This window comes from Elaeis guineensis, chromosome 13 (assembly GCF_000442705.2).
Source record: "Elaeis guineensis isolate ETL-2024a chromosome 13, EG11, whole genome shotgun sequence".
NCBI lineage: Eukaryota > Viridiplantae > Streptophyta > Magnoliopsida > Arecales > Arecaceae > Elaeis > Elaeis guineensis.
Genome location: NC_026005.2, coordinates 14,164,226 through 14,184,650, shown reverse-complemented (window position 1 = coordinate 14,184,650; position 20,425 = coordinate 14,164,226). Strand labels below are relative to the sequence as shown.

Below are 20,425 nucleotides of genomic sequence, written 5' to 3'. Positions count from 1 at the left end.
AGACCATTGAGAAGCAAATGCCAACATCAGGAAAGTATTTAAATATAAAAAATTATAGAGGAAACTGACCTAGGATATACACTTAGAAAAAGTGTTTCTCAAAATTCTACATTTTTGCAACCAAAAAAAAAAAAAGAAGAGGAGATTTTTTATTGAAAAACTGCCATAAAAGCACATACCTAAATCATTGGAGTAGAAGATGTAAGTTTTGTAATCAACATAACTGGGTCAGTCAATCTTTAAAAACTCAACCAATTGATTAAACCTTTAAAAAGTCAGTTGATTCAGGAAGAAACCTGATAGATACAAGGCCAGTCTAATAATGGTTCCCCACAGGGAAACCATGATTATTTTATGCAGCTTTAAAGATGAAGGTTATAAGACTTTGAAGATGATTTTATAATGGAAACCTTGATATTCTTAAAACCTCCTCATGATATAGAACCTCATGATTGGCACTGCTGGGGATTTCCCCATCCAGGTAAAGAGGATGCAACTGAATACATACTGGTCTCTAAGTTATTGAGTGTATACCTTAGCCAACTTCAATTCCCTGATAGTACTGGGCTATGCTCACTATTCATCGAAAAAAGCTTCAACCTTTTACTAGCTGGCCTCTATGTTATTGAGTGCATACCTTAGCCGACTTCAATCCCCTGATAGTATTGGGCTATGCTCATTACTCATCGAAAGCTTTGACCTTTTACAAGGGGTGAAACATTTTTTTTAACAGACCACGATCCCTTAAATCAACACAAAGAAATTGTTAGAATGGCAGATATTAATAAATGTTATTGTCAAATGCCCATCAGATCCTTTCCTTCTGTATTAACAAAATCAACATTTCAATTCACATCGGATCTTGATCTTCCCAAGTCACTGGACATCAACTATATCCTGTATTTTAGCAAGAGAAAATAACATATAACTTTGTGCAAATTTCTCAAATTAAAATTAAAGGAAAATGGTAGGTACTATATGAATTGTCACAATAAATAGAAAAAAAGAGGTTCCAATATGTACATTTACCTCCAATGATATGTTTGTTGTGGTTGTAATACTACACATCTCGAGCTGTATGATACAAGCCACTCCCTTGATGGTGTTGGTAAGATGTGCCCATAAAATAACAGGAAGTTCCCAAGATTTAGCGGGTTCTCTTCCGCTTATGGTAATAATTCTCTCCTCTTAAATCCTCATCTGAACCATCAACCATCTCCCATCTGTCAACCTCCGACCGGTCATCTCTCAAACTTACCTTTGACTTGGAGTGCCTAGAACTATGACTGGATTCTTTCTCCTTGATGAGTTGTCTCCGGCCACTTGAGAGATCTGGTTCCAAACCATTCTCTGAGTGATTATGATGCGTGCAGTGGTGCCTGTGAGGATCTTTTGAATCCTTCTCATGATTGTCAGGCACCTCTTTCTGATTCCGACGATGACTTCTTTGGTCATAAACACTGCTATATTGACCTCTTTTTTCACTGTGTTTCTTAGAACTTCTATGCTTATGTTTTCTCCTGTCTCTACTATGCCAGCTGGAGCTGTTAGTTGCATCTTGCCTTTCAGATTTTGATTTCTCAGAGTAATGCACCCTTTGATTTCTTCTAGAAACTGATGTACATGATTCCTTGTGTTTCAGATCAGCTGAGTAAATTTCTTCATCTGAAGTGAATCCTGGCCTTCGACGGGAAGGGCTATGATGTTTCTCAAGTGAGTTTTTCTTGTCCATCCTCTGGTTTTCACTGTCAGAGCAGGTTTTAATGGGCTCCTTATCTAAGTAATGTTTCCGTTCATGCGATCTTCTTCTTGCTTCATTATCACGATTATCTTCAGATACAGCATCATAATCAAGTTCTCTGAGAAGCCCAGATAATTAACAAAGTAAATAGCATAACTCCGGAAAAGGTGAATCACTATATTCTTTCCAATAATACTAAAAGCTGCACTTTCAGGTTTTTCAAGTTAAATTTAACCACTTTTCATCTTGCAATTGAAGATATGGACAAACTTCTACCTCCCCTCCCAACCCAAGCACAGACGTATAAGAATATTTTTAGATATGCAGTTCTGTTTGGCCCAACTTCTATATTCAAATATTAATACCATATATATCAGGAAGGAAAAAGAAAAATTCTGTCAATGCTAATCCTATGGATTGCAACCTTAGTAAAGAAACAACCATCAGACTCCATGTCGAGGCATATCAAGTCTTATTGCTTAAAAGATGAACATCTGAGGAATGTATTCCTGTGCCCTAAATAAGCACTGAAATCTTATCCCACTTACATCCTACATAAAACCAAAAGCACTTCTTTTTTCACAGAAAACTAATGCATTTATCTTCATAAGGTTAACATCACACAAACTTGTTACACTCTTGGGAAGTAACCAACATACGAAATCACGACTATCTGAGAGCCTCAAAAGCTACAAGAAAAGGTGATGTCAAGGTGCAGGCCTCAAGAGGATGCAGAAAAATAAAAGACAGCTGATAATGACCAAACAGTATTCATACCGCAAACTAATCATTCATATTACCTCTCCAGATACATCACTGCAAGAAATTTTTGAAAGTCATTATCTCCTTGTTCAGGTTTATCTATGTATCTCTTCTGATATAATACATTTATTAAAAAAAAAGAAAAAAATTTTAGGCTTTTCGGTTTTCCTTATTTTCTATCAATTATGACCAACAAGCTTATCTAACATGTCAGCTTTAAGCTCAAGGAACTGTGAAAGTTCCATGAACTTCTCAACCTCATATCAATTCTGCATTCTGCCAAAATCCTATTAAACTTACTTTTGGACAAAAGAGGGGCCTGCACCTAAAAAGTCGGTGACTACTTAACCCTACTTTTGTTGTTATGTAGTTCACACCTACGTGACTAAGAAGCAGTTCTTATCTTGTCTATTCTTCGTTCTGTATATAATTTAGCTACACTTCGATTCACCAATAACATATCCATCAGTTGGACTGGATTTTCCAACATGGCCGAGGATGGGCCTAGCGACACTAAATCCAACCCGCATAAATCCAATCAAACTCTAGGTGGAATTGACAATAGATGGTTCAAAAGGTTGAATCAAATAAAGAAGAAACCCAATCCCAACCATATCCATGATTGAGGTAACCCATTCCTGCATGCATTAACTATGTAGGTCAAATGTATGTCCACCATCTAGACCTAAAACTAATTTGAGTCCACATCATAACAGGACCTAGACCCACCACAACCACTTACACACGTATCCTGAAAGACTTTGTATGGTTTGCCAAATAACTCTATATAACATGAACTCTCCAATGTAGGCCCAAGCATCTCCACACCACTTTTATCTCCAATTCGGCTTTTCCCCTCTTGTATCAGGCAACTACCTTCTTTTCTTTCATTTAAGTCATGTGCAAAGCACATTCCAGACACTAGTCATATATAATTATTTAGAAACTAAATATGGGTTGCTAGATGCCTCAAAGGAATTGGATTATACAAATTCTAAGCAGAATTTTCATTTTTTTTTTTTTTAAAAGATCATGAAAAATGAAATAAATAGAGATTTAAAAAATCAAACCAACTTAGATCAAAAGTATGTAAGTACATTTCTCTTAGTTATAATTAGCAATAACTTTGTGTCTAGACCTTCCTCTGTTTCTTTTTCTTCTTGAATTAGCCAAATTTATAGGTTTCGGTGAAAATCCACTACAAGAAAATAGAGGGCACTTGTACAGCATACCAACAGAAGGCCTCTATTCATCGACCGTAACCTGAGAGTTGTGATAGCCACCAATGCCAGCAGTGAAATATTGGAAAACAAAATTACCAGTCAAACTCAAGCAAGGGCAACAAAAAGCCCCATTACTAATATTTATAACATCGACTTGACCATTTGACCTTCAAATAATGACAATTAGAAGAAATACAAAAGCTTTCAAACAAAAGGAATTGGATATGCAGTTGAGATGTAAGTGGTGCAACTTTTGACCAACAACCCATCTGAAAAAGGGTAAACTAGTGCCATGGTCCAGACTAAGGTGTAGTACCTATGCATTCAAGGCCATGAGAAGTTCCCTCTATCGCACAGTCAATAATTCAGCAGGCCACACTTAAAAGTATTTTATAAGGCAGGATGTTTGAATGTATAAACCAGATGAGAATGAAGCTGTAATTTCAGATGCAACTTGATATTATTACCTCTCTCGACATTCATTCAAAAGCTTGTGCTTCAGTTCACCATCCTGAAGTTTCATAAATTCAGCACGAGAAAAAGGATGTTCTGCTCCAGCCATCAAGGGAGGTGGGACACCTCCCATCCTCATCAGACTGCTGAAAAATTAATTAAATACATGATTCTGACATCTAATACAACAGTTTATAAATCATTAGGTGTGTTCACTAAAATTTAAGCCCTTAAGGTGGGGGCAGAAATAAGATAAGTGTGAAAGAAAAGACATAAAGGATAGCTTACTAGGGTCCTGCCATGCCCGCATATAATGATGGCATATATGAAGGCATCCCAAAAGGTGAAACTTGGATTACTGTTGGATCAAAGGGCATTACACCAGGGGCACCATAGATATTTGCAAAAGGCCTAAAATGGGGTAATGAGGCTCCATGCCAGAAAGGATGTCCATAAGCTGACATGCCCCCAGGGAATGCAGCATCTCCTGAAAACTCATGGCAAAAGAACACCTCATGAGGACCATAACATTTTTATGTTTATTTACTTCTGAAATAAGTATTAAGTGCAACTTAATAATCTATTTACCTGGGTATGGATTGGAAGCTGCTGGGCAATCTCGAACCAAATGGTTTGGAGAGCCACACATGTAACAATTCCGGGTGCCCTGTTACTTCCACAAACTAGATAAGAATTCCAACATAAAAGCACTCCCAAAGTAAAACACTTGGCAAAACATTGCAGAATAGCACTCAAAAGATTTAAACGATGACAATTTTGAAGCACTTGGATCACCATGAACTAGAGAACCAGATATAAGTTGCGAACACCAGTGATAGTATCAGCCTATTCCCTGTCTCCCCCCACAGTTAATTTAAAATGAAACAAGCCTAATTTATTATGTGATGATGCATAATGCTACCACCCTCTTATGATAAGCCACACCTTTTGACCAGCATATATTAGGTTTTCACAAAATTCCCAAATTACAGGTCATGCAGCTGGTTGCAGGTGGTTAACAATACAACCTTCTATCGTAGATTGACTGGCTTTGCATTATAATTTCCATGGATATCTATGAAGTCCATGCTCAAGGAAACTAAGAAGCTACCACCAAAGAGAAACTAAGATGAAATCACCTTTCTGTTCTGACTCGGTGGCATTAAAGCCCCACTTCCATCTGCAAAATGTGAAGCATGTGCAACAATAAAGTGAAAATATGCAATGGTATTTTACAAACCAAGGAATGAATCAGCATTTGCAACAAATAATATTACCTGGAGTGTTAAAGGCAGACCCCTTCTTTCTCTGGATAGTCAAATTAACTGGAATAATTGGAACCATCGTACATAAGAGAAGTTGGCAATAAATTCAAACCAGCCAGCAAGTTAATGCAAGTTCATGCAAAGTTAAATTTGACAGTCATATGTAAGCTGGAAACCAACCAAAGTTGCAGCCAAGACCAATTCTAAACTAGAGTGCTGACATGTTGCCTGTCTCTTTCTAAAGTAATACTGCCAGCGTTAGGATATACCATACAGTATATGATTAGATTCAAAGATTATACTACCATAAGATTGTTCTGTTATTCTGTATAAATATGTGGCAGTGTTGTTCTCAGGTTCAAAACTTCAAATGATATTTCTAAGGGGTGCACGTATAGATACTGCCAAAAAAAAACTATTTCAAAAGATTTAAGCTGCCTAATATTTACTAAAAAGTGCTACTTCAAGATGGATGCAGTATTGTGGTGGCCCCCAATTGCTATTTTTAAAGATAAATGTTTATTGCTTCTCATTTTAGAAATTTGATACACCATTAGCATACAATAGACAATGCAAATTTGGCAAGCACCATACCTTCCTTGTTCAGTGGAAGCTTCTGAGGCAACTTTGAGGACCTACCACTTTCTTGAAACTCATGCATCTGCTTCAAGGCTTGTGCAGAGCTATTTTCATCACCTTTTATCTGGTTGATCTTATGTGATGATGGAGCTGATTTCGCAGACTTAGCTGTGTCTAAAAGTATATTAATACCGGCACTTCTTTTATTCTCATATGCTGATTCAGTCATAATCTGATTGGATCCCTTCCCTGTTGCAGAGGGAGAGTTTGGAAATTGTGCTTCTTGTTGACGAACAGACACAGCACAAGACAATTCTTTTGCTTGAATTCCTGATTCCCCATCTGAATTCATACAATTCAAGAATGCATTAACATATGGATCTTGAACAAATAATCAGGCAATTATTACAGTCAGGGTTATAAATTTATTTCACCTGGAGCATATTTTGGAGTGTTCTTATCTAAGTCATTAATTGCCACTTGTGCCTCAAGGAAATGTTCAATAGCCTGCCGAAGTGACAAATTAGGCAACAGGTCTTTAACAGTGCACTTGGTGGAAGAGCACATGGGACACCTTGCCCTCTCAAACAATGCTGAACGAATACCTACAGCAATTTTAATACATCATGCATAAGACGAGAAATCCATGGAATCTGTTTGAACCAGCCAAAGCCTAACCAAAGTTTCCAAAACTTAGTTCTAACTTCAATTCTTGAATAATAACAAGTAATGAATAATAAGCAGAACTGTTTTCACTTTCTCCCAATTTGTGATCTTACCAGGTGTCCCCACCATGATAGTAGAAAGCAATCCACACACTATGTTACCCATGATTCCCTTGGTTAGGATACCAATATCAGGTGTGTATCAATCACCTAAAGGGGGTTTTAATACTACAATCATCTGGTTTAAATTAACGAAAAATCCTAAATTAATAAAATAGTCTCTGGAAGTCTTTGGAAATAGTCTTTGTTAGGGACCAAGAATAGGAAATCTTTGGAAGGAAGAGTGGGAGATCAACTGTTGGCTGCTATTTGTTGTGAAGTTTGGAGGGAGCGGAATGATAGTACCTTTCTAAGGAAGCATAGTTCAATCTATTCGGTCCTACAGAGAATGATATCTTCTTTTCAAATTGCTAAAATGAGCAACAATCATCAGAGATTATCAAGGAGTGATATATCATGTATGATTTATCTCCAGTCATTGCTATAAAAAACATTATACTGCATAAAACCAAAAATTAAATGTTCTAGAAGTTCATGAGCTACGTAATGACCCAAGACTTCACCTAAAAAGGTCTAGCGAAAAGGTTTTATTTGGGTCCTTGGCCTTATGGGTCCAAAACCTCCCCAATACACATCTAGTATGGGACTAAAGACCAGCCAGTATGGATACTTGCACAATCTTCCCATGTAAGCCGTAACATCCTTGTTAAGAAAAGGGTACGATCAAAATAGAAAACACCACGATCAGCTCCTGATCAACCACAAAAGGGCATGTGCTGCAGTATTTCCCTAATCCACACAGATCATGGACCAAGTCTGTTCTGATACCATTTCAACAACACAGGATCTCACCCAAAATGCTAAACAGAAGGTATTAATTGGGATCTTTGACTTTGATACCATTTTAACAACCCAGCATACAACCAATGTGGAACTAAATGTGAAGACCCATGCAAAAGCGTGTTTAGTTCCATATCAGCTATGTGCTAGATAGAACCTTTTGACCAATCCTTTCTGAGGGAGGTCCTTGTTCATTAAAACTTATGCATCCAACGGACACAAAAAAATAGGTGAGATCAATAGATATAGGGAACCATGGCAAACCATTTCGTATGAGAATTCACATCATTGGCTATGACAAGGTCGGTGGAACTAGAACTAGAACCCATACCGATTGCCCTACAGTCCGGTATGGTATGATACCACACCATGCCCAACTGAAAGCATACTAACAAGGGGGCCAGGAAGAGAAGGGGAGAGAGAGAAGGAAAGAGAGGAAGAGAGAGAGAGGGAAGGGAGGGAGGGAGAGGGGGAAGTGAGGGGAGAGAGGGAGGGGGAGGGGGCTTTCAAGCCCCCTCTCCTTCGACTGTAGGCGTAACGAGAGAGAGAGGGCGGAAGGGGGAGAGGGAGAAAGGAGGAAGAGAGAAAGGGGGGGAGGCCGAGTAAGGGACAAGGAGAAGGCTTTTGAGCCCCTCTCCTTTCAAAACTGAAAAAGGGCTCCAATCCCATTTTTTTAAATATTTTTTAAATGAAGGCAGACTGCTAGTTTGCCCCCAGTATAGCTTGGCATGCCTCGAACCAAATGGTTTGGGATAGTACCACCTTCCATGGGCTATGATCTATGCATCTTATGTGGACCAAATTTCAACTGGTTTGGTGCTTTTAGACTAAAAACAAAGCAAATAAACAGCTCTTGCCATTAAAAGCTGAACATTTTTTTAGCGCTCAACGGATAAGTAGAGAACTTTAAAAAATCTGACTTAAGTTCCTTGCATTTTAATATTGCATATCATGACTAAAGGCATAAATTCCAACCTAAAAGACCTATCATATATTTTGCATTCACAAGATTTGAGGTTAAATCCAACTGATAGATAGCTACCTCAAATCCACACACACAGACATACATAAACATATGTACATAAAATAGAATGATGTTAAGGCATAGAGTAGCTGGCACACAGTTCAAGTTGATCCTAAGTAGCCTAGATTGGAAGCAAGTCCCACAAAACTTTGAAAACTAGATGTGCCCAGTAAACATCTAATGAATAATGCAAAGCAAGAATTCATTAGTCTGAAGTTTGTATCTCGGGAAATACAGAACACTTGATAAAATTTACATGGAAGCAAAATAAAACAGTCGACCAAATTCAGTTAGATGAATAACATGCAGGCACAGCTGTGAGAGCAAGAGGGTGCAGCAAGTGGCGCACCCTAGATTTTGCCTGCCAAGAAGTGTGCAATCAGCCAAGCAAAATGGTTTCAATAGATTTCAAAGGAACAAGCAAGCTTTCAATAGCTCAAGATTAAGCAATTCTCAGAGCATTGCCTACACCATAAGAAAAGAATATTGCTTTGAAACCAAAAGCAAATTTCCAATTAAAAGTTTAAGAATCATATTAGCTGCAAAGTGATAAAATTGTCATATTAAACAGTAAAAATTTCTAAAGGCTCTTCATATATAACTTACACTTGTCACAAAAACTATGTTGGCAGCATGGTATCATCACAGCCTCTTTAAAGATTGCGTTACAAAGAGAGCATCTCAATTCTGGTGGCAGATCTGTGTTCAACATTGTTGGGGAGCACAAACCAACACCTCTGGAATGATCAAGGGGGCATACAATGAAAAAACAGAAACCAAGCAATCATTAAAATAATTAAATAAGGTTCACAAACAGGAAAAGAAATGAATGAGAAGAAAAGGTATTACTCATCAAACTTATTTTGCTCTTGTCTCTTAGACTTCAGCTTCATTTGCTTCTTGTTATTGTCAATATCACATTCATTACTGTAGTTGTCTCTGATGATTTCTGCTATTTCCCATATGTGAAAGACAGAAATAAAAACAATGAGACTTAAGTATCTTTAGATCATTCCAAAAGAATAATTTTAAAGCAGCAAAAATATTGACCCTTTGACATAGCTTCACTAAGATCACTTCCTCCAATGTTCTGACATCTTGAGATTGGAGTCTCCAAGGATCTAGGTCATCAAAGACAAATTACAATCTGGTTCATCAAGAACAATATGAAGCCAAAGAAGGTACAGGTAATCAAGTTTAAGACCTTAGGAATAAGCAAATAGTTATCTTAAAAACTTAACAATAATGCCAAAAATTTATAACTGTCCCAAGAAACAATGAACCAAATTCATATATGGTTTTACCATGTCTATCAAGAGAGAAATTCTGCATTATCCCTAGGCATGTCTGAAAAAGCATTCAGAGCTAACAGTGAGAACTATAGAATTTGGTCAAGCAACCTCATGAGTACAACCTGAAGCAATGCTGCCAGAAAAACTTGAACACAATACGCTTGAACTGGAGACTCGAATTGGAGCACACATTTATTGGCTTTGGAATCCAATGCCCTTGATCAGAACCCACTCAGATAATCCCAAACTGCTTAAAGGAAATGTAGGGCAGATCAACCACCTGATCATTTTATTATAGGGTGGGAAAATTTTATGTCACCTTCAACTTGTAGACCAGTGGCCAAGGGTGGCTAATATTTCTTTCATTATTAAGTTGCTGGCAACTCAGACCACAATGAATACCCTGCCTGCTAACCCACTGAAAGTGAGGTATCTGAATACTATACCAGCTAATGGCAGTAAATGACACTTATGCTGACAATTTACAGATAGACAGGAAAAAAGATATCATCACCCACATCCTGTGAAGGATCTCACTATAGGAACAAAGACAACCACTAAACAAAAATGACATTCATTGAGTTCAATGGATCACAGCTAACCTGGTCCAAGGAAGGAAAAAAAGGGAAAACCTCATGACCTTCAGAAGAGTAAAAGAACAAACATTTAAATTGACTGAATGTTCTTTCCTTTCCACATGAACGACCTCTTCAAAGCAAGCTTTTCAATGTCATTTTGCCCAACTTCGATCACAAGTAACTTAGCTCTTCCTCTCTCCTTTTCTAACCAGGAGACACAACTCTAATCCTGGTCCTTACAAAACATCTTCAATGTCCATGCAAGCTAATAACATCTCAGTCAAGTTTCTGGCACTTCAACAAATTAAGGTCGAGGTTTTAAAAAGCCAGTAATCTTGGCAATCTCAGTAGACAGCTGATGCCAAGCTGACCGTGATCTCAGTTATCTTGGCCAAGAAGGAAACTTAGAAAAAATCGGAAAGATGCAGCATATCCTTAGATTCCCCAATTTTCAGCTTATATTATAGGAATTGAGATATTAGAATCTCCACCATAATGGTAAACTAAAGATAATTACCATATTAAAAGGCTAAAACATGTTTGGTTCACTCTTTTTTATTAATAACGAGAGCTGGAGATGTGGCCGGCGACAAGGGAGAGGGGGAATGGGATGGGCGACATGGCCAGAGATAAGAGAGAGCTCGACGTCAAGTGGAGTGGCAACCGAGGGAGACGAAGTGGGGATGGGGCTGGCGACACAGCCAAGGACGAGGGATAGCTTGGCGTCAGGCAAAAAGGTGGCTGATAAGACCCAGGGAGCCAGCCTGGTCAGGCAGAGGCGATAGGTTGAGGGTGAGATCAGCACAAGAAGAGAGATCGGGAGAAGAGGGGTGAAAACCCACTTCTAAAAAGGTGGAAGTGAAAATTTTTCACTTCCACTTTTTCCAAAAATAATGGAACTATGGAAATAGCTTCTAAAAAAAACAGACATGATAACTAAACATGTTTTCTACAACGGATTCCATATTTCTGCTTAAAAAAAGAAAAAAAAGTACCAAACAAGGCCTAATTTGATTATTTAATAATTAAAAACTCAATTTAAATATGTAGCACATTGGTTAGAAAAATTGGCCATTGTAATGATATCGCATCACCTAATATATTGGAATATATCAGGATATGTTTGCCAACATAATAAGGGCCAAAATATCAGTTATATCATATCGATGGGTGCTCCAATATCAATACAAACCAGTATCTTGATCAAGACCTCATTCGAAAGGAGAATCATGACTAGGGTGACACCTATAATTTCGTGCAATGCAACCAACAGCCAACTTAACCTCAATGATTTAACTCAACATCTGCATCTGTAGAATGCACATTTGATATAGATGGGCACTTCTTAATGCCCAACATTATAATTCATGAAATATAAGAATTTCATTTTTCTTACTAAGTTTTCTTTGAAAATCCAAGGCATGTACAGAGAAGTAACCAACAACTTTTGAGGCAATCCTCAACATGAACTGCTAAGCCAATTCTATTATATTCCTCTATCTACCTTTCCATTATTTGGCATGGAATATCAAACCAAATAATCACTATAATGAGGTAACTATCGGCCACCAATTCAGCTTTAGCCTCCATTACATTTTTATTGCCACAAGAAAACTGCATTATAAAGATTAGGTTATAATTCGCCAACTCTACATTATATTTCTCCATCCATCCTTCCACCATTGCAAACCTCTATCTTCATCGTTAATGAGTTTGGGTTTGAAATTTGTTGTTCATACTATTCTTTTCAGGCAAAGAATATCAAGTCATTTCCCCTTTTTCCCTATACAAAAGCACATTTAAAAAGCTTGACAGCCATCGACATCCACTATTCGCACAGATGTCGAATTTGATCAGGGTATTTCTTGTTTATTGGAAATTTTGATGCAAAAAACATTTCCCATAATGATTATGCTAGAGAAATATGCGAAAAATGGAAAATTACTTACTTGAAGACTTTCTTATGCCTCGTACAATTCAACTCTTGCTCACATTTTGGTTTTTATTTAGATATCAAATTACCATTCCATTGAATATTCCTAAGAAGACTAGAATAAGCAATAAGTAAAACTGCATAACTAATTGTACTAAATAAAGAATTGCAGAATACTCCTGATTAAGGTTCACAATACCATTGTGTTTGGTACACCGAACTGACCACCGTATCAAGCATACCAACATAGTATTGGTACAGGGTCGATTACCAAGATTGCAATTTTCTAACGAATTATGAACAACTAACCCTTTAACTTTTGAATCCTGACCATTTAACATTGTTCTCCATAGGTACTTGATAATTAAAGTAATAAGTTTTTCTTTCTAGCCAAATCCTTCCCATGATCCATACATTTACCCATGTCCATGCATATCCTTAGTAAATAGACTCTAGAGAAATCTTCTAAGAACTAACCTACAGTAACTGCTCGTAAAGCCATCTGGCCCACCATGACAATAATTGAAGTTATAAGAACAAAAATGAAGAAGATAGAAAAAGAAAGTAATATGACTAAAGATATAACTGAAAGATATAGATGCAATCCATACTAAGGAAAAGACAAATGGAAAACCAAAAAAATGATAAAAATCACAGCATAAAATTCTATGAGATACATAGATCAAAAAGAAGAACAAGAAAAAAACAAATCATCAAAATATTGTACCTTGAAATATCATCTTTTTTATCAACTATATTTATGTTGGCAACTTTGGCATCTGACTCCAGTAGAGGTGCTTCAAAAGCAGGATACAAATCATTACCAAAGTCATCAAAGCTGTCCATGTCAACGTTCTGCAAACAAAGAGACAATTGTTAAACATGGTGATGTATAAAATTCCCTGGAATATGCAAGTGAGCAAGCATATGGTATATCCCAAGAAAAAAAGCATGATTGATCCTATTCCTGATCACACGTGTAAGAGGGTTGCCAAGTAGGACATAAGAATAGCTGAACACAAAGAAGACATCAAACAGGGATGAAGCCAAAAACCCATTAACCATGATCAAATATGATGCAATTATATATAGCATAAAAGCTTTTGGTAATAAATGATATAAGCAACTCTCTAATATTCCTTCAGGACATCATTTTAACAACCAAATACAAATTATGCATTAGAAGTACTTATTGTAGAAGAAAGCTGACAAAGCTATAGAGGAAAATAGAGTAGATTGCAAGCAAAACCATCTTTGCTCTATTGAACTGTATCCAGCTTACATGCTTCCCACATATTTAACCAAATGAACACCCAAAGTGATAGATGCAGAAGCACATTCATCCTAGATATGGGTTTGATACTATAGTTTGCAAACCCTGCTTCCTAATTCATTTGAATATGTAGAATAAAATGCTGAGGGTATCCATAAAAATGTCATCTACATGCATCAAAATAGGGATGGCAAACGGGTTGGGTCGGTCATAAACGAGTCGGATCAAAAAATGGTCAACCCAAACCCGACCTGTTTATTAAACGGGTCAAAAATTCAAACCTGAACCTGACCTGTTTATTAAACAGGTAACCCGACCCGACCCGTTTAACCCATTTATTAAATAGGTCAAATTAGGTTAAACGAGTTAAACAGGTTAAATGGGTTAAATAGATTAAACGGGTCAAGTTAAATGGGACAGAAACAAGTTAAACAGGTTTTAAACAGGTTAAACGGGTCTTAAATGGGTTAAACAGGTTAAACAGGTCGGGTTAAATGGGTCAGAAATAGGTTAAACAGGTTAAATGGATTATCTGACTCAACCCAACCTAAATATTAAACGGATTAAACGGATCAAATATCTAAAACCCATATCCAACCCAATTATTAAACGGGTTAAACGGATCGATCCGTTTATGATCCGAACCCGTTTAGCCTAAACCCAAATCTGTTTATGGTGGGTCGGATTGACAGATCGGGTCATATTTTGCCAGCCCCACATCGAAGTAGTCACTTTCAACCATTTAAAGCTTACTAAATTCTGTAGAGACACATGAAGGCAACGTTATTGGCCCAAATGCAATCTACAATTATAAAAAGGTTTCTGAAACAACCTAACTTGGACATTTATAACAATAAGGACCATAAGGTGTAATATGAAGCCCGCAAGAAAACTTTACTTCCAAGTTGGCAACTGCTATCAATCTAATTTATTTTAAGGAAATACATTCGAACTTCATGATATGTTATGATCAACTTCTGCCAATCCTTTTAAAGTGGACAGCTTGGAAGCTCACAAAAGCTTTCTAATCTGGTACATAATGTTGCCTTCATGTTTCTAGCGGGCATTTAGTAAGCTTTAAATAGTCAAAGGTGAATAGCTTGCCGAGTAGTACATGGACTTTTAAGGATATCCTTAGCATTGTTTTAAAACGATTGGCCATAGCAGCTGCTAGAACAGCTTAGACCTAAACCACTATGCTATGTGCTATAGCGGCCTTTTATAGCACTGGGCCTATAGCACCCGATATAGCATGTAAAAACTACTAAAACAACCGCTACACTTTTGGTTATAGTGAATGGTATGTGCCAAAACAAGCTTATATGGGCATATCTTAACCTTAGCATGATAAGAAAGTTCACCGAAAAATAATTTGGTGAGACCAGGAAAGACTTGGTTTGCTACTTACTGTTTGAGCTTCCAAGTATGATAAGTAAGAAGGTGGAGTTAGTGATTGAGAGAATTCTAAATGGTACAAGCATACAGCAAAGATCAAGGAAGAAGATCCAAGTCAAAGTTCTGAGCTTCAAATTTTAGATTTGCTTTGAAATTGTAGGAGCCCTTGGTAGAAGTGCTTAGGCATGGCCATAAGTAATATACAGGGTGACCTGATGAAGAAAGAAATAGCCTTATGTTTAAAAGAAGATGAGAAAAAGTACCCTCTAATTTGGGCAATTATTGCTTCAAGATGGGTTTCAAGACTAAAAGGCCCATCACAAAGTACGAGCTACTTCTTGAAACCCTACTATTTCAATGCCAAAAATAATAAAATTGAAAATAATGTGCAATTTATGGATGGGCTGATGGAGTGCATTTTAAAATTCTATCCCAATGAGCAAATTTTACAACATGAAATTTACAAAGGAGATTCCCTTATATACAAGTGCTACTAGATCATTCAGAAGGGAGATGGCTGTTAGACAAAGGTCTTGGCCCAAGCTTAATAATGAGTTAAACGATAGTGACATGTCTTTGGGTCATGTCATATAAAACAGTCTATTTAGAAATAACACATGTTTTAATCATTGAATTAAACATATAACGGTACAACTTACTATGTATACAACTTACAATGTTTGGTCGGTGATGTTTTACACCTTTGTCCTTGATGTGCAAGAAAAGTATTAATTTTTGACATTTAGTAAGAAAAAATATTGATGTGTTTCGACAGGCCATTTTGGGTTCACAATGCCCACTATCTATTTTCCACTATGAAACCCTATGCCAGCTACATGCCTACCATCCACTTTTTAATATGTTGATCCTTAGCATCAATTTGATTATCTGCATCATCCAACATGTGTAAAAATAAATTTCAACTGCTTTAGAGATTTTTTACCTATGAATCAAGTCATCAGCAACTGAACATTTTCAAAAAAAGGGAAAATGCATTCCTTGTTTTTAAATGAAAAAGTATCCATACCACTTGACTTTGTCCCACATGAATCATATGCATATAGAACACAATGAACAAAATTTAACTTGAATATCCCCTAATGCATTTTGAGATAAAAGCATAGCTATAGGATTTAAGCCAACACCTATATACAAAATCACCATTGGACCATCCAAATCTAAAATTTCAGAGTGTTAAACATATTTTTTGACATTAAAAAAGCCTTAAATTAGAAAAGAAAAAATCTGGCAGAAACATCTTATGCCTCAAATGGGGTACAAAAGGGACAAAACAATAGATCTAGTTTGCTAAACATACAGTAGGCCATACTAATTCAGGACCCAGCTTTACAAGCATCAAAGTCTATTGTACCATTAAAAAGAAAGGACAAAAAAAATATCCATTCTGTAATCATTCAAAGCCACGGCAGAAAATCACTAAAACATATTAGATATGGTAGATTGTGTTTAATGGCATGAAACCTCACCGGTCTAGGTTCACTAAACCTAATGATGTAGCCTCTAGGTGGCAAACGCTACCTGCAGTTCAAAGGTTCGCTAGCATAAAGAGGGGACTTGGTAGTGTTTTGGGCCAGCTATCCAAAAAAATGTCCAAGGGTGCCAGAATTATCCTTTTTCCCTGCTAGCATAAGAGGATAGTTGGTAGTTTTTAAGTAAGATATCCAAAATATTTAGGGAAAGAAACTGGATCTCAGAGGTTCCCAAAATTGTACAGAGGTTAGAGTTACTATAAGGGTGTAAAGTTTAGGTTCTATTGACTTGGAAAGGGGTTTGAAGGGACAAAAGCCATACAATAAATCTTATGGATGATGGACCGATAGCTGATCTATCATAGAATTTCAGAGGTTTTTGAACAAACAAGGAAGAGAAAGAAGATTTAAAATGTCACATGGATCTGGGAGGAAGTTTTGAAATAAAACTAGAGTTCTAGATCAGCTAATTAGCTGATAAAATTACCCAATAATGGTTTAAACTTGGTTCTAAATCAAATCTAAACAGACACTGTCTGCAAGGAGTACTAGAGAAAAAGTGGAGATAAGTGAAAAAGAAGAGAATTAAGTTACATCGACAAAATAAGGAAAGAAAGGTAGGCCAATCTTGGCCCTCTTTATTCTTTCTCTTTCATGTTAATAATCTTCATGTCAGCTAACTAACTCATGGACTCCACCAGCCCATACTTAAGCCAACCAGAAGTTGCACCCTTAATCTCCCCAAATTAAATCCCAACTAACTTCCTACATGCCCCCTAAAATTCTTCGACTGACTAGAATGATACAGCACCTAAATCAGTTTACAAGATCAACCTGCAGATGACGCTCTAGCTTGATTTTCAGCTGATATATGATGACGTCAACCAGGTTCAGACCCAAAAGGTTAGGTCTGTACTTGGGATGTCCAAAAATGCTAAACTGCAGCCCAAAACAGCACCAACCATGCTGCCCTTTCCTTTCTCCCAACTGTTCACATCTATTCACCATCTTATGTAAGGGTTTTGCACCGCCCTTTTCTGTCCTCATGTGACACATTCTTCTTTTGCTTTGCAAAAGCCAATTTTCAACCCTCATCACATCAAATGACAACAAAGTGCAAATATCTCCTTCTGCAAGTTTTATGGGGCACTAAAAGTAAGATTAGGGACCTAAAGGTACCATATTGGAACCAAAGAGGCACCATTCCAAGTTTATCAAGCCAAGAAAAAAACAAGTTTTTTTATCATTGGAACCTATAAACCACTATTAATAATTCATCAAATTATCAATATCAAGGTTTTTTGGAATCCAGATGTATAAAACATATAAAAATTGTAAATGAAAATCCTTCCCTTCATGTAAGTTGTGCGTAAGATATGCTATTCTTTAATCTACCCTCAGGTTCTCTGATGCCTGAAGCACGTGTTTCTATAAAAGAGCCTTGAGCTCTTTTTGCTTCCCTCCCAAATATGCAAAGAAATTCTTGGATTTGATGTCCTTTTGTTGTTGGTTCACAATGATATGCAAAGGAAAGAGCCACTGGTTATTTCATTTAAATAAGTTGCTTTTGAACTCAGGCATTCAAAAGGAGTAAATAACAATTTTGGCAATGTGTTATATCTAGTAAGTTTCCTGATCATCTTTTCAAGCAAAGTTCTATGGATTCTATCAAATTAAGAAATTCCAATAAATTATTCATTATTAGTGCATTTCTACATATTTCTTCAAAAAACATATATAATATGGACATGTACTAATGTCCAACTTTTAAGATTCTTGTGTCTCTTTTGGAAACGTGGGCACTTGATGCCTCAGTCATGTGTCTATGCAACATTAGTTATTGCTATTATTCTCTCCTAGTTGTTGGTTCGCTACAATATGCACAGAGACAACCCCAGAGATTTATTGCATGAAAGTACATCAATCTAAATTGAGGTGCTTAAAAAGGTGAATAACAATTTTGTCGTGCACATTCCATGTCTAGGAAATTACCTCATCACCCATTTTTTCCAGTAGCTGTCTATCAACTATATTGTCTTTTAGAATGTTCTGTTTTCAAGCTACTATACTTATCAGATAAAGCATTGGTTCAAACTTTTGTCGCATGCTACATTACCCAAAATAGAAACATCATCATGGCACTTACAGACAATTATAAATTTGGAATATTCCATGTAGACACTGATATAGATGTCTTTCTAGCATATACTGGTCAGCAGGAACTTTTTTCATTAGTCACTTTTCCTGTAGCACACATCGAATTTCCATTTGCAGGGTAAATACCAATTCCTGGTTAGAATTTTTATCAAAGCACTTTTCAACCTCTTTTTTTGTTTCTCAATCCTTTTCTTACATCAATTTCTTGATATGGCCACCACTTTTACACCTTGCTCGCATTATATTGGAAAAGGAAATTCCACATAAGAAAGCCATTTAAGGTATCTCAATTTTCAAATACTACAAGATCTTTATAGTTTTTACATCATCATTATCAGCTTGCCTTTAATAATTTATGGAAGTACAACTCATATTCATTCATCACATAAAATAACTTTCAGAGCATCATATTTAAGGCGTCAAATCAAAGTAATCAGATACATGCATTCACACCAATATGTAGACCAATCAAAGTAATCACAGACATGCATTCACAACAAGATGCAGACCACAACACTTAGAAGTTAATACAACTTCTGGTTAAACCCATCCATTCAAGTCTCACCTCCGAAGGTGAAGAAACCAGGGAATTTGCGAGCCCGCGGTGCTTCATTGCAGAATTCCCACCCACCCTATCAAGAAAAGAAAAATCAACGACTGAATGCAGAATTCAATTCAAGAAAACAAAAGAAGTAACGAAGCTTAAAGAAACGGACGGAGAACTCACGGATCCAAAGGCGCGGATTTGCAGGCGGGTACTCTCTTGACGATAACGCTGGAACCCATCGGGATTTGGAACCCCTCGTCGTCGAACGCTGGGATTACCAGAAATAACACCAAACATCACCAGAAAATACGACAAAAGAAGAAAGAAAGAAAAGGAAACGGGGTTACGGTGGCCGGTGAGAGCGTCGGAGATCAGGAGGTCGAAGTCGCGGCAGATCGGGAGGTTGACGAGGTGGAGGATCCTGGAGCGAAGGTCGCTGACGGAGATGGAGGGGCGGCCACCAAGGTCCACCGACTCGAAGGCGGCCGAACTCCGAAACTTGAAGCGCACGGCCATGGTGGAGACGGGAGTCGAATTCCAGAGGTCGTACGAAGGATATCGAAAGCGAAGGAAAGAACTAAAAGGAAGAGAGAGGACAAGTCGGTGGAAAACCTAGGAAACGGTTTCCCTTTGAGATAAAAGAACCGGTTGGACCTGGGAGGGCGTTCGAAGGAGATCGAAAGCGAGAGGAAGACCCCTAAATAAGGGAGCGAGGAAAGGTCGCTGGAAAACCTAGGAAACGGTTTCCCCTTGAGATAGAACTGGTGGCACCTGAGATAGCGTTCGAAGGAGATCGAAAGCGAAAGGAGGAACCAAAAAAAAAAAAAGAGAGCGAGGAAAGGTCGGTGAAAACCTTGTAAAGGGTTCCCTTTGAGATGAAAAAACCGGTTGGACCTGAACATTTATAGTGGACAAATTATTCGTGATCGGGATGCAAATAAGTTATGCATGCGGATTGTTTGTAATTTTTTCCTGCTCCTTGAAAAAATTTGTGATAGGTCCCCATTTCGTGGATTATATTTGAATTACTACGTAGTTTTGGCAGATACATCAACGACTTTCGTTCTGATACAGGGAATGTTCACGCGAGCTCCCAATAATTGATAAATTTTTTGTACACCCCCCCCCGGTATACAAAATCCGATGTA

At 37.3% G+C, this 20,425-nt stretch overlaps 1 protein-coding gene across 4 annotated transcripts; it reads right to left on the bottom strand.

The window, feature by feature from the left end:
• Positions 1–763: 763 nt before the first annotated feature.
• On the bottom strand, positions 764–20,047 carry LOC105056449 (uncharacterized). Of its 4 annotated transcripts, none has more exons than XM_073247294.1 (16): positions 19,625–20,047; positions 19,458–19,545; positions 19,296–19,362; positions 13,143–13,270; positions 9,663–9,733; positions 9,462–9,564; positions 9,219–9,349; positions 6,458–6,628; positions 6,039–6,365; positions 5,457–5,504; positions 5,319–5,359; positions 4,768–4,846; positions 4,468–4,666; positions 4,194–4,322; positions 1,030–1,859; positions 764–897 (listed from the first exon to the last, which is right to left on the bottom strand). In XM_073247294.1, exons 1-15 carry the CDS (start codon positions 19,791–19,793, stop codon positions 1,148–1,150), a joined length of 2,463 nt encoding a protein of 820 aa, XP_073103395.1. In that variant the 5' UTR covers positions 19,794–20,047; the 3' UTR covers positions 764–897; positions 1,030–1,147. The 4 variants fall into 4 exon arrangements, with proteins under 4 accessions (XP_073103395.1, XP_073103393.1, XP_010936950.1 ...); XM_073247292.1 differs by having other exon boundaries at positions 4,194–4,325; positions 19,625–20,044; XM_010938648.3 differs by having other exon boundaries at positions 4,194–4,325; positions 9,462–9,561; positions 19,625–20,042.
• Between the last annotated feature and the right edge of the window lie 378 nt (positions 20,048–20,425).

Coding starts and splice junctions, on each gene's coding strand:
- LOC105056449 (XM_073247292.1), bottom strand. CDS start 19,793: ATGGCCGTGCGCTTCAAGTTTCGGAGTTCGGCCGCCTTCGAGTCGGTG. Junction 9,734..13,142: donor AAAAAAGATGATATTTCAAG/GTACAATATTTT, acceptor TTGATGACCTAG/ATCCTTGGAGACTCCAATCT. Junction 5,505..6,038: donor GCTTCCACTGAACAAGGAAG/GTATGGTGCTTG, acceptor CAATTATTCCAG/TTAATTTGACTATCCAGAGA.